The sequence below is a fragment of the Pelodiscus sinensis genome, chromosome 3 (genome assembly GCF_049634645.1).
Source record: "Pelodiscus sinensis isolate JC-2024 chromosome 3, ASM4963464v1, whole genome shotgun sequence".
Classification (NCBI taxonomy): Eukaryota; Metazoa; Chordata; order Testudines; family Trionychidae; genus Pelodiscus; species Pelodiscus sinensis.
In genome coordinates, this window is record NC_134713.1 from 190,584,827 (window position 1) to 190,599,892 (window position 15,066).

The window sequence follows — 15,066 nt, forward strand, 5'->3', positions numbered from 1 at the left end:
GGAACTGTTGGATATTGCTGGGCTGTATGTTAGCCATGATGAGCTGGCTGTGCTCTTACACTGATACAAATCATGATTAACTCATTGAAGCCAATGGAGTAATAACAATGTGAAACGGGGTAGGTCACAGAAGAAAATTAGGAGGCCTGCTGTGTCTATAATACACACACAGGAGCCAAACATATCACACATTGCATTTGTTTAATTCCTTAACATCAGCGCATTTTCACCAAAGAGTTAGATGCATCAATTAGACTTATTCCTTGGATAGTCCTAAAGGGACCTTACATATCAAGTGAATTTTCACTGGGCTTTTGAACCACCACAGAGCGGAGACCAGGGTTTCTTATGTCTGAGTAATGGAGCTGTCCTAATCGGTAGCCCATAAAACACTGATACCACATCAAACCTTCCGTGTACAGTAAAACTCCGATAGTCCGGCATCCAACTGTTCGGCACTCTTGATACTCCGGCATCAAAATGCCAAGCGCTCCTGACCAGCTGATTAAAAAACCTACCGCTTAGCACAGGTGCTGGCTGTAACCAGAGGGAGCATAAGGTTGGGGGAGGGAGTGGGATCTTGTTACAGCATGGAGAAGAGCCTTTTGCTTCAGCGAAGGGAAAGAAGAGGAGTGGGGGAGGAACATCAGGTTATAGCACTGAGGAGATGCAAAGAGGAAAGGGGAGGGGAGAGGGAGGAAGATTGCGTCCTGGCCAGCTGTTAAGCCGTGCAGCTGTATCGGACCTCCTGATTCTCCGGCAAATCTGATAATCCGGCACCACCTAGGTCCAAAAGATGCCGGATTATCAGAAGTCTACGGTACTATGCATATTACAGAAATATTCCTGCAGAAATCCTCTGGGGCACGTTTCATATTCCATTCCAATGTCAGTGAGGCAGACAAAATCATCCAAGCCAATGACTGATGAAGGGATCTATTTTTGTTTGTTTGAAAATGTCTTACACACTTTAAAAGTATGAGGACAGCACTGGTTGAACCTCTGTAAACTGGGACTCTCCAGTCTGACAACACCCGTAGTCCGGATGTTCCAGTACGAGAGAGTTCCACTGGAGGGCTGGCAGCTAGACTACCGCTGAGTTGCCCGGCTCCCCACACTTGGGAAGCACAGTGGATCCCGGCACGCTCCAGTGGGGCAGCCTGTCGAGACCCGTTACAACTGCTCCATTCTGGAGAAATAAACTGGTTTTAAGCTTGACAGGCATATGTGACCATTTTCTGGGAAATCAGCAGACTCATCTCTTGCTTGCATTTACATGCTTTTACATTTACCATAAATTAGCGAATATAACACACATCCAAGTATAACACGCGCTCGTCTATTATCCTCAATTTTTCTAGTGTGTGTAAAAAATATATTAGAAAACCCGGGACGTACATAACCCGCAGAGACTTCTGCTACCTTCATAAAAGAATCTGGTGGCCTTTGATATGGTTGCCATTTGCCAGCTCTAAAGATTCAAGATTATGACATCATGCAGCCTGATAATACTGGGTCTTGTTATTTTATTTGAGTAAACACAACAACATTGCCGCTCTTATTAAATTATTATTAAATCAAAGATGCTGATTTTATTATGTTGATCTTGTCATCTTGTAATATGAGTAAAATGTGAGTAAAAATCAAATTGCAAAAGATGTGGATATATATACCCAGTGGGGGGAGGTGAGGGTATGGTAGGTAAAAACATGGACAACCCGAGAGCTATACTCACTAATTTACAGTACATCCCAGGCTTGCTTTTATCATAATTTTTATCACTAGTTTAGTACAATATCACATGCTGCTTTCTTAAATTTTTTTATTATTCATGCATTTGTATTGCGATAGTGGCTACAGGCCGCAAACAAGTTTGGAGCCCCATTTTGCTAGAGATGGTACAGTCACATAGTAAGAGGCAGTCTCTGCCTCAGAACACAGATACACAAGGCAGACAATGGGTGAGAGAAAGGAAGTGGCGTGACTCGCATTTTATAGATGAAAACCTTTTTCTAAACTCCATCCACTAGGTTCATACAATTATTTCCTTCTGGATAGGATAATTTTCTAGAATTAGACATCACCAGGAAAATCATGTTAGGCCCATCTACTTTTACAGATAATGAACATTTTTTGCCTCTAAAGAGTGCACTATAGCAAACAAATTATAACTACCCACCAAATAAAAACAGATGAAGTATTCTCACTACCACTGAAAATGCAGACAGAATACTAGGTAAATTAATTTATAAATCTTATAGTGACAATTACAATAATGAATGAGAAGAATCCTATTACTAAAGCAACTGTCTTATTTTCACAGTAATTCTGAGGCCATTTAAATAGATTCTAGTCTCCTATTTTCTAAATAATTTAGTATTTTGTATGATTCATCAAAATCTTTCCCTTTCTTCATGTACATTAACTAGTCACTCCCTCACTCAAAACAGAAACAGAATAACCTTGAATAAAAGAATCATGAACATGTATGTTTGAGAGACAGAGATGGAATGATGGGTATCTGCTCTCAAAGTTGCTCTTTCATTACAAATTAGTGGTTACTATTCCTTGTTTGGACACAGTCCTACATCAGTTCCAATAGCTGCCCTTAAGTTCCATGTTTGTTTTTTTAAAATTTTCCAAAGACTACAATCAAGAAAAAAAATCTCCCGTATAAATTAGCCTACAACGTCCAAGTAAATTCAGATTTCTTGTGAACTCTAGTAGGAGTCTTGCATTTTGAGCCATGTTTTTAAAAAGGATTTGTATTTACAAATGATGATGAATTTAGTTAATTTTGCATGTGCTTTACATAGATTCATAGGCTTTATGATCAAAAGGGTCATTGTGATCACCTGACCTCCTGCACATTGCAGGCTACAGAACCTCATGCACTCACTCCCTAACATCTGGGGGTATGTCTACACTACCACCCTAGTTCGAACTAGGGTGGTAATGTAGGCAACCGGAGTTGCAAATGAAGCCCGGGATTTGAATTTCCCAGGCTTCATTTGCATAAAGCCGGGCGCCGCCATTTTTAAATGTCCGCTAGTGCGGACTCCGTGCCGCGCGGCTACACGCGGCACGGACAAGGTAGTTCGGACTAGGCTTCCTATTCCGAACTACCGTTACTCTTCGTGAAACGAGGAGTATCGGTAGTTCGGAATAGGAAGCCTAGTCCGAACTACCTAGTCCGTGCCGCGTGTAGCCGCGCGGCACGGAGTCCGCACTAGCGGACATTTAAAAATGGCGGCGCCCGGCTTTATGCAAATGAAGCCTGGGAAATTCAAATCCCGGGCTTCATTTGCAACTCCGGTTGCCTACATTACCACCCTAGTTCGAACTAGGGTGGTAGTGTAGACATACCCTGGGTGAGTTACTGAAATCTTCAAATGGTCGCTTAAAGACTTCAGGTTACAGAGAATTCACCATTTACACTAGGTTAAGTCTGCAAATGACCCATGTCCCCTGCTGCAAACAAAGGTGGAAACCCCCATGGTCTCTGAACTGGGGGAAAATCCCTTCCCAGCCCCTAATATGGCGACCAGTTAGACCCTGAGCATGTGGGCAAGATCTAGCAGCTTGATACCTGGGAAAACATTCTCTGTAGTAACTGAGAACCCACCTAGGGTCTCATCTCCAATTTGGGGATTGGCAATTGCCAATGGGCCACATGTCATCATAGGTAGTGTTCTTCATAAACATATCAAGCTCAGCGGAGGTTTTTTGCCCCCACTGTTCTTGGAAGGCTATTCCACAACTTCACTCTTCTGATGGCCAGAACCCTTGGTCTAATTTTGCACAAAATCTCTTCTCATTTAATAAAGCTGAGTGTGGCTGAAAAGTGTATTAACCACACTACTTGGCAAGCATAAATCAACCCCAGGAATTCTGCTCATTTCTATTCAATACCTGGCACCCAATTTTTCATTTGTTACTCATAATTAAAAGTGACAAAGTTTTATGAAAGCTACGGTATAGTGCTGTGATACACAATGAAAAGAGTTTAAATAACTACTCACCCGCATGATCCATTATATTCAAATTTTCCCTGATTCAACTGCATTGCTAAATCTGTCAAGGAACAGAAAGAATTAAGTATCTCGTCTATGTGAATAATGCAGATATAGAGCAACCTTCCTTACAAAATGAACTATGATGCATAGTGTTTGTCCAGAATAACCAATTTAATTCAGGGGGACTTCTACACACTCAACTGGAAGACTTCAGCTTACTTTACAATGATCAAGTCTTTCTTTACTCAGCAGGCTAAAATCAAATGAGTAGCTAAAAAACCAGATTATAGTTACAGATGTGTTAGGTCCTGATCCTGCAAGTCACTGGGACTCTGCATGAGCACAAGGGTTGGCCTGCCCGGGTCAGTTTACAGAGTCGGGCTTGTAGAGACTACAATACTTAGCTCAGAAGCTTACTGTAAAGCCTGAGTAGTATATTAATGTATAGAGTGCCTATCCACAGATCTTCTTCCTTGCATTAATCACATCAAAAGGGTCCTACACTCCTGTTCAATACTGTACCACAGGGGCGGCAGTAATTTTTGACCAGGGGTCACTTCAGAATTTTTTAACGTTGCCCCGGAAGGGGCGGGGCCTCATGCGGAAGGGGCAGGGCCAGCGCACTTCCATGCTTCCCTACCCACAGACCCTGATTGGTCTGGGAGTGGAGGAGTGCACAAAGTATTTGCCCCGCTGCTGCCCCTAGGTCAATCAGGGCCTGGGGGAGGGGGAGCACACAAATTGTCTTGCTCCCTGACCCCGCCCTGCAAGGGAGCGCCACACTTAGGGTCAACCGCCAACTGAGCAGCAGTTGACTAAGGGCCAAGCCTTTTTCAGAGCAGGAGGAGACTTCACACGCTCTTCCCACCCCCAAGTAGGGTTGCCAGGTGTCCTGTTTTGAACCAGATAGTCCAGTATTTGAGCTTTCTGTTCAGGAAACAAATGGAGAAAATATAAATGTCAGGTATTTTCTAAAGAAGATGTCATGTCGATTGTGATGTAATGTCAAGTGTGCCTGGTATTTCTGTTGAAACCATGTGGCAACCCTACCCCCAAGCCCTGATTTGCCTGGTGGCAGAGGAGCACACGAAGTCTCCTCCCGCCCTACCCTCATCCTGCAAAGAGTGTGCGGCGCTTAGAAGTGCCATGCCCCCCGCAGGGTGGGAGGAGACTTTACATGCTAGGCCAATCAGGGGTTGGGGAAGTGAGTGAAGTCTTTCACTCCCTGCCCTCTGGCACGTGGCGCTTAGATTCAAACACCAGGGTTGACTAAGAGCTGTGCGCTCCCCCATCCCCAGGCGCTGATTGCCCTGGGGGAGGGGGAGTGGCAGGGCCTCCGCGGGCCAGATCAACTTGCTTGGCAGGCTGGATCTGGCCTACGGAGGCCCTTTTGCCCACCCCTGCTGTATTGTCTATCAAACTACATGCCAATATGTCTTCCTTTATAAAACCCTACCACCTCTTGTTGGGTTGGCCTCTCCACCGCCATTTGTCTTCAGTCTTATTCTCTTGGACTCTCTTAGCCACATCACCACCACCTCAAGTGGCTGGCAGTCCTGGCCCACTTCCCAATGCTAAAAATAAGATGTGTCAGTAATTGTGTACTGATCTAGAAATATAGCTGACTTGTAATTATTATTATTTACTATCATATTCTATGTGTTCCTCCACTGTAATGTTCTCTATGGAAGCCAAGCATTTTGTTGCAAAAATAGGACTTGTGTGAAAAGGGTGATTATTTTAGAACTACAATTTATATTGAGTATATTACATTTATTTGAGATCCTAAAGTGCCTTGCTAATTATTTTTGCAAATAAAAGGAGACTGCATTTTCTTCCATGCCTTTTTCAAAAACAATTATTTCTTGTCTTATGCACCCGTGATTCCATACACATCATCATACTGTTTAGCCATATGTCTGCTTTCTCAAAAAACGCCAGGAGGAAATCAGTGGCATCTGTCTGAGTATTCTTGGCCAAGCCTTTCTCTGGAATTTAGGTTGACTGGACATCACTGCCTACCTGGGGTCTGAAAGTTCAGTGAGACCATCTGGCAGCCAGCGTTCCAGAAAATTTGAGGCATGTAATTACTGGAATCAACTCTGCCTCCCTTGGGGTATATCCGACTCATTTGTCGTTTATTATAACTATGTAACATGTTAAGGAAAATGAAATAAACAACATAGAAACCTAAGATCATTTACTCATACCGTTATTATTTCTTGTATGCTGTGTCCTATTTTCTATGCTCCCATGTGGACAATATATTGTAAAATTAGAACAAAATGATTCTGGTTTATAGGACAGAAGTCTACTGTCTGGCCAGAAATAGAACTGGTGTTCAGTATATGCTTTTAATAGAAGGATACTTCACAAATTCAATTGCATGTGTCTTCAAATACCCTAGTCCAACTGATTCATTGAAAGAGGACATATTGTAATGAATATTGCGTTCTAGAAAAATAAGAATAAAATCCATTTTAAAATACTGAGTATAAAATGGAGCAAAATTAAAAAAAACATGCAATAAATACTTTGTAATGCAGTAATGCAGATCTCTCTGTTTTCTCACTCTTTGCAATTTTACAGAACAAAATTACATTTGAAATAGTCTCAAATGGTATTTTCTTATTTATCATTTTCTTCTCTGTAAGACCATTCTTATGAGCCATCAAAACTTGGCTTTTATATTTATAAAAACACTGAAATTACCCAAAGTTATACATTTCACAACAAGCAAACTGTTAACCTTCATGACAACTATATTTATCTTACTTTAGTGAAAGAGGAAAAAAACAATAGGTTTACAGACCGTGATCATTTTTTGCAATGAGATACAATAAGTTAACTTAATATACTCCTAATAATTCAGTGCCTCCATGTGGCTGACAAATGGAATAACAAGTTAATTTTATATTTCAGATAAGTGTTCAGTGAATACCAGATATAAATGGCGTTTACTAAACTAAAACCAGAATTTTAAACACATTGTATGAATAGCAAACAGGATATAAGAATTATTACACAAAACTAAATAGAAGTAAGCAGACAAATATTGTTTCATTCAACCTTTTGTGTTACCTTCTGCTACATGGAAACCTTGAAACTTTACAGGCTGAGCATAGTTGATCATAGTTGATAAATATGGATGTATATTGGTTGTAGCACCAACATATTTGTAAGATGCCATCCATGCTTGTTCATCTTCAACAGTTACTATACCCTGAAAGCACATTTAAAAGTATATTCACTAATCACTTTTTTTTGCATTTGTTGCAGTTTTTAGCAAGACATAAAAAATGACGCCTGTATCGTCAGATGTGAAAATAGACACATAATAACATAAAAAAGGTTGGAACCTCAATGTTGCCTGTTAGCGTCTATTTTGTTATTGATATCTGCAGAACACTCAGTGTTAATGGACATCATGCACGAGGCTTGATGGCTAAACTGACTCCTAAGTAGTGTGCAGTATGATGTTGGTAAATCCAGAATATTGATTAAAAAAGGCAAAGTGGGCATAAAAATGCTGTGGGATAATGCACTGCCTTACCAACTCAAAACCTGATCTTTTTAATACTAATTTGGTCAGAAGGGGTAATTTTGAGGCTGATACCAGGAGGATCTTTGTCGTCATCAAAACTCAAATTAGTGCCATTGGGAATCTTTGTGGATGTGACCAAGACTGAAATAATAAGGGAAAGTGGGGATTAGAATCTGACCAAAAATGAAACTGACAAAGTTGTGGAGAAACAGGGCATATAGTACATTGTGCCTGACTGTAAAGAGTGGTCTAAATGCCTTTCCAGCACGCGCATAAAGATCCACTGCACATACAGAAAAAACTGCACGATTTTCTTTGCGGTATCTACACAGTGCAGAGACTTCCAACAAGAGTAATTTCTCATGTGATTATACAGCCCAAATAAATATCAACATGAGTTACAATAAAGTATTTTTATAGACTAGAAAAGGCTCCTATCACACTACACAAAACTCATTTTACTCTGCCTTACACTTTTCTTCACTCTCCCTGACAAAGAGCACCACAGTGAGACTTTCTCTTCTAATCTATCTTCTTGCTTAGTTAGGCCTCTCATGACCTACTGTGTATATATCTTAATATACATCAATATTGTAACACAGCTTTTCATGCTCAGAATGCAATGCTGCTCTGTTACAAAACGTGTGTCTATTATACCAAGAAACCACGAATAACTGGAAATATTGTGAAATCATTTGTTTTAAGGCAAGAAGCCTTAAATGTACCAGCATTAAAGAATGACAAAGTAACAGTCCACTGTACCCCCAACTACCAGTTCAGGGGAAAGGGGAGAAAAAGCAAATCTATTTCCTAATGTTCTGCCGCACACCTGTGACCTGCTTTGTGATGCTGACATGGGTTTAAAGAAAAACAGACAGGAACTGGGGAGCAGGGAGGGAGAGGGTGTGTGGCTAAGGATTCAGGTGGGTGGTGGGACGCAGAGGACATGATGACGTCACTCTGTCATCCCGCAGGAATTTTTTAAAAAATATATCTATATCTATACCTAGATATAGATATATATAGAGAGAGAGAGAGCGTGATAGCCAATACTTTATTTTAATGTTGTTCAATATGGCCTGACCCCAAAAGCAGTCTGCACAAAAGTCAATGAGTGTTCTACCTGCAGAGAGTTTGCAAGACTGAGCTCTTGATATGTGAGGAAGGGGAGTGGGAGGAGATGGAGCTGCAGCCCTATTGGCAATCATTATAGGGAGAAAGGAGCATCAAAGGTGCAAAGAAACAGTGTGCAAAATAGTTACACATTTATGAATGTATTGTAGACAAAAATGTTTATATAAAAAGAAATTTAATAGAAACTACATAACATCCTGTGTGTCACCTTTTTACTGTTTTCCTGTTCAGAATCTTCCAGAGCCTATGGAAAAAAATACATATATATTACCCGGAGAAATTGCAATACGAAACACTCCTAGTTATATAAAAGAAAACCCTCAAATGGTTAACGCATTTGACAAAAAGTATTTCCCTTTCCAATTGATTCTATGGTTCATCTATCATTTAACTCTCAAAGGGTTGCAGTAGCGTTCAAATGGGTATAAAAAAGGGTGTAGTCTTGCCAATACAGGTAACAGGAAGGAGAGCATCCAGCAGTTAAAGTCCAAACATGGGGGAAGAGTCATGTCTGGGAAGGCGGAAAACACGGGGAGGTGGGGGCAAGCAAGAGAGAGAGAGAGCACACACATGAAAGATCATCTACCATCCCATATTCAAGGCATCCAGATTCTGAGGACATTTGAAGAGTGGAAGATACAAGGGTTGCAGTGGCTCAGTGTTATGTGGTGTCTATGTCCAAATGTGCAAGAATGCTGCTATTTGTCCCAAAAGATGGCAAAGTTACTTGCCACTAGAGTGCCATTCCCTGAGTGACTCCCTGTGTTTTCTTCTTTCCATTAGAAGCTGCTGCTGAGAACCTTAGGCAGAAAAACAGTGACTCGGCTCTCAATGTATGTGCAGAGAGAATCACCACTGATCTATGGGAGAGGCCATAGATCAATGAGCGAGCAAAGACAGGCTCATGCAGAGCTTCACTGACCACTCGGAGCAACAAAGAGGGCAGCCGGGGGCTGGCTGGTTCAATAAGCCCTGCAGTAGAGAAGAAAAATCTGTAAAGGTCTGGTAGAAGGAAGGATGGACAAAGCAAGCAGGCTGCTCCGATTTGCATTTGTGAGACTGCGGTTAAGAGAGAGGCTACGAAAGGCAGTTTGTGTAGCGAGAAGAACTTCACCTATCGATATTTTAAAAGAGCCACAGCAAGCCATGCAGGAGAGAAGAAGGCTGGGATATTTCAGTGATAGAGGAAAATGGTAAGGTACCTCAATGGCAAGCTGGTTCTGGCAGATGCCAGCATGGGTTAATTTTGCATTCCACTATTCAGTACATAAACATAAGAACATAAGAATGGCTGTACTGGGTCAGACCAAAGGTCCTTCTAGCCCACTAGCCAGCACCAGGTGCCCCAGAGAGGGTGGACCGAAGACAATGATCATGCAATTTGTCTCCTGCCATCCTTCTCCAGCCTCTGACAAACAGAGGCCAGGGACACCATTTCTATCCCCTGGCTACTAGCCTTTTATGGAACTAACCTTCATGAAATTATCTAGCTTCTCTTTAAACTCTGTAATAGTCCTAGCCTTCACAGCCTCCTCTAGCAAGGAGTTCCACAAGATGACTACACACTATGTGAAGAACTTTCTTTTATTAGTTTTAAACCTGCTACCCATTAACTTCATTTGGTGTCCTCTAGTTCTTCTATTATGGGAACTAATAAATAACTTTTTTATTATGGGAACTAATAAATAATAGTATTGAATGATGGACAAGTGCTATACCAAATAGTGTTCTTTCAACCAAGTACAGAATGTCAAATTACTAAGATAAGTGCCAGAGAAGAATATACCCTTTTGCCATCTGCCTGCGGCGGTCCCAGAACTATTCTTTGCTGCTGAGGGTATTTTCCTGCTACCATATTTCACTCTTTCATAAATGCACAGCAAGTGGTAGTGGTAGTGATCGTACAAAAATAACCGAGGAAGTCTTGGATATAAGGAATGTGCTGAGGCCATGCCAGGAGTAGTAACGATATGGAGAAATGGATATACTCCCCATAGTATGGCTCTTAAGATGTGACACGTAATTCATAGCCAGGGACTGTTATGTATGCAGGAATCGCTTTGCAGCTGTGTCTAACAATTTTTGGCCTAATCCTGTAGTCTGTGCACTGTGATGTCCCAGGTATAAGCTTGAATTGTTTTGAATAAGGTATTGTTTGCATAAGCACAGCAGGTTTTGGCGTGATACATTTTATGTCACTGTGAATGTAAGCATCGATAACTGCAAGAAAAATCCCGGTGTGATTCTCTTTACACGCCTGTATTTTCTCCTATGACTCGCACATAGTATGATCCTTATGGAAAAAATAAAAGACAACACTATGGAAAAACCTTCCAACAAGAGTACAGGCAAAAAGCAAGCCTACCTTTTTGACACTATTGGCAATAGCTTCTTTTTGACTCAATTCATCTGCAGAAAGCTCAGTTCCAAATTTGAATTCTGGATGGGCTTCTTCTTCTTGGTCAGCTACACCACAAAGAAAAGGAAGGAAATGAGTGTGCAAACCATAGCAGCAGGAACCAGTGCAAAAACCATCAGATCAGTGTGAACTGGCTCATTTTCTAAAATGAGTAAAACTAAGGCAGTAGAAAGATTTCAAAAAGTTTAAAATAAGTCCTTCAGATTTCTCGGTTTACTAGCTTTTACTGTATGTAGTAACTAGCTCCCATTCAGTAAGATGGAGTGTAAGAATAAATCTGTGGGTCAAACAGATATTGAGAAATAAGAGATCTTGGAAAAGTCATGAACTTGTCACAGGAAAATGCAAAAATCATGGGCCTGGGGTAGAAAAAATGAAATGAAGACAAGTCACTTGAAATATAAATTCACTACTTTTGGTGCCACCACTAAAATTCTCATATGCTTACACCCACTCTCTTTCCTTTTATCCATTCCCCTTTATCCATGGATATCTGCCTTTTTTTAAAACAAATTCTTAGTGCCTTCAGAGGAGCCAATACGGTCTCTTATGTACAGACCATTTAGTCATTTAAAAAATGTATTTATCTAATTGGATTTAAATATTTTAAAAAGATGCCTATCCAAGTTTCCAGATGCCCTAACCCATAATTAATACTACAGTAAAATCCCAGCAGCATTACAATAATTACAATTACCTCCTGGATGCTGCACAATGCTCTTCTCTCAACTACCGAATGGTTAAAATACGCAAACTAACACATCTGACTTGCCCATCTATGTAAATGCAACTGCAATACATATATCTTCACAGCTTCATTCTGCTTTGCTTTTTTCTGCAGCCCTTTTAATTGCTGCTTTCCCTCCACGTATTTTTGCTGTTGTATTACCCTACCCCCTTTATACAACCTACCCATGCAAAGAAACAAATGAACAAAAATAAATGGGTTCTAAAGCAGAATCATGTTTCAAAGGCAACAGCAGTGCAGACAATGCAATGAAAGATGAGACATACAAGGGTTAATGCAACTTCTTTTTCTAATACAGGTTAAACCTCTCTAGTCCAGCACTCTGTGGTCTGGCAACATCCAGGGTCTGGCACAATTTTAGGTAGACAGATGTCCAATTATCATGGGTGTGGCCAACTTTCCTGCAGTCCAATAAAGTTTGTTTACAGCCACTAGCCCTGGCTCTCAGTGTTCTTTGCTGTTATTTAGCTCTAATGTACCCCTAAATGCCCAGTAAGCAATGGAAATGTTGATAATGCCAATAGATAATATTGACCTCCCATAGGCTGTCAAATTCTCTGGTTCAGCACTGGTCTGGTCTCAAGGGTACCAGATTAGAGAGGTTCAACCTGTAGTCTAATTTGATTTCTAACGTGTTTATATATTGAATTTTGTGTGTGCTTCAAGTTCACAGAGTCACTATTTAAAATCTGAACAAATAAATTGACTTAGGAGTTTATGTTGCACGTGGGAAGCCCTACAGTGCGTGAGAGGATATGGCAGGCTAAAATAAAGCAGTTACATTAAAAGGCTTATATTGAGATTCAGCAGCAAACATCTCTCGGTACACCTCTCTCCTTTTCCAGCATGCAAACAACACCTTATAAAATCCTCACCGCTTTCTATTTCTTCCTCATTGTCATCTTCTAGGATATTTACAGGGGGAGCTGTTTCCCCAGCCTCCATCATACTTTTCAGAGCCTCAAGCTGTTCTGTTTAAAAAATAATAGTAAAAAACATCAGAGAGAAAATAAAAGTTATTCAAGTAACAAATGGTTCTTATTCAAATATTTTAATTCAATTACATGAAGAAAATCCTAAATAACCAGGACCTGTTTCTGCCGGGGCTTAAATTTAATGGACGTTATGGGTGCTCAGTACCAAAAGGTTAACAAAAGAACTTGAGACTCATTGCTATAGTTTGATAAAACAGTTATTACTAATTCTGGATCAAAAAAAGGCAGTCAATACAGGCTTGATCCAATACCCAGCTAAGTCAAGGGGCATCTTTCTATGACTTCAACAGCCTCTGGATCAAGTGCATTACTGCTTTGGGCATGTCCCGGGTAACAGATGGCTGAACACTTTCATCACCTGATTCTACATCCCATACTCAAATGGGAATTTTACCGCAACCTAGCGCAGCACCCTTATGTTGTTTCAGAATGGTGCTTGTAAGTTGGGCTGTATGAGCCAATCTTGTGCCACAAAAGTCAATGGGAGTTTAGACACTGGTTTCAAAGGGCCAATCAGTGTGGTCATATTAGGAACCATGAATATCCCAACATGCCCAGCAGAAGGATGTTACGATTGTCAAGAACAGAAGAGTCATTTGAAATTCCATTTCTGTTTTAGTTCACCCTGGCAGGAGAGAAAAACCCAACAGTGAGAGCACACCTGCTCTGCCACAGATCCCATCCGGGTTACATTTTAGTGTGAACTGTCACATTATGACCAAGGGTTCTATTGCAAGCATGCAGATATGCTCTCTACATATGCATACAAAGTACACAGATCTGAAATACAGGTGAAAAGAAAATGTCTTGGATAGGGAATGTACAGCCTATTCAAACATTTTTCATTTTGGAAAGTTCGGTAGAACGCCGTTCAGCGACCTAAGGTGCACACTGCTGTTTCACTTTAAAAGGTTTAATGAACTTTACTCACTTTTTTCTACTTCAGGTTTCAGCCTTTTGTTCTTTATGAGTATCTTTCTTTTGAGGTCATTAGGGGATGGTAAGGGTCTACCTGGTTCAAGCTGCAAAATGGAGAAAAGGGCTTATTGAGCATGATTTGCAACGAGCGTCTCATTTAACCTTTTGGCTGCACAAATTGGGCTGGAATGTGGCATTTAGGCACTGCCCGAGCTAAGGGCATTAACTAAGCAGAAATGCAGAGGGGCTGCTGTGCATTTAGGGCAAGATGACGGCAATGATATAAAAGGAGGACTTCTGCTTCCTCTGAGACCATCCCTCTCTCCCCACCCCCAAATGGAAGCATGGGATCCTACTCTCTCTGCTCAAGGATGCTTATAGGATCACTTGAAAACGCCTTCTCGTCTCATATTCCTGTAACGGAACACACACAATAAAAAGCTCTGAATGCTTCAGAACAGAAATAACAATTACATTATAATACCAACAGGAGGCAAGGACACTGAAAAAGCCATTTGCTTCTCTTTTTTTTCTGCTCAGGATTTCACATTGCAGCAATAAAATATTTATGTGTGTCTGCATCTGCAGCCACACCTCCACAGCAGCAAGCCGTTTTGCAGTGCCTCATTCTCAGGAGGGGTGTGTGTGTCTGTATCCCCTCGGGATGCTTGTCCCACTTTCCCCTGCCAGGCACTCCTGGGGCGCATGGCGGAGCACGGCAAGACAAGCACTCTGCCTAGCCCATGCTTCTCTGCAGAAGCACCCCAACCCTGCTCTCTGGTAAATGCCGAGTGGAGAGAAATATCCATAGAGAGCCCTTTTTGTCGTATCCACAGTTCTCCAATAGCTGCACTAATTAATTGTGGGTATCCGCATCGGAGATCTGCAGATATGCAGTGGCTGTCTGTGGATTTGGTGGCTGCTGCTAGAGAGTTTGAATGAGTTGTGCAAAGCCCTGGAAGTGCAGATGCAGACCCTAGAAAATAAAAGGTCAGGCCAAGGTAGAATATCAGAATGCCATGTCTGTTAGGAATGCTCCCCTGGCTAGGTACAAGAGTGGAATGCATGTGGTTTCTCATTCTCCTGCCTGGTCCTCCAGTTGCCACTTCTGCTGAGAGCTGTTCATCCTATTCAAGTTCCTAATACAGCACTCATGTCAGCCCAGATTCCAAAGCTTAGTCTGGACCACAAAGCATGAGATACAAGAAACATCTGAAAGCACTACACTCTTCCTACTTAAGACCATGCACGTCTTAAGGCAGATCTATCACTTTGCCTCTGTCATGTTCTTC

General features: G+C 41.3%; 1 protein-coding gene across 17 annotated transcripts in view; it reads right to left on the reverse strand.

The window, feature by feature from the left end:
- Positions 1–15,066, reverse strand: part of PLCB4 (phospholipase C beta 4) — a 329,261-nt gene that overhangs the window by 77,347 nt on the left and 236,848 nt on the right. For all 17 annotated transcript variants that reach the window (XM_075925710.1, XM_075925708.1, XM_075925695.1 and 14 more), the window contains 8 exons: positions 13,788–13,878; positions 12,737–12,832; positions 11,060–11,160; positions 8,903–8,938; positions 7,098–7,239; positions 6,386–6,470; positions 6,039–6,163; positions 4,023–4,074 (listed from right to left, as the gene is read on the reverse strand). In XM_075925710.1, the coding sequence (XP_075781825.1) occupies positions 4,023–4,074; positions 6,039–6,163; positions 6,386–6,470; positions 7,098–7,239; positions 8,903–8,938; positions 11,060–11,160; positions 12,737–12,832; positions 13,788–13,878 (728 nt within the window). The remainder of the gene's footprint in view (positions 1–4,022; positions 4,075–6,038; positions 6,164–6,385; positions 6,471–7,097; positions 7,240–8,902; positions 8,939–11,059; positions 11,161–12,736; positions 12,833–13,787; positions 13,879–15,066) is intronic.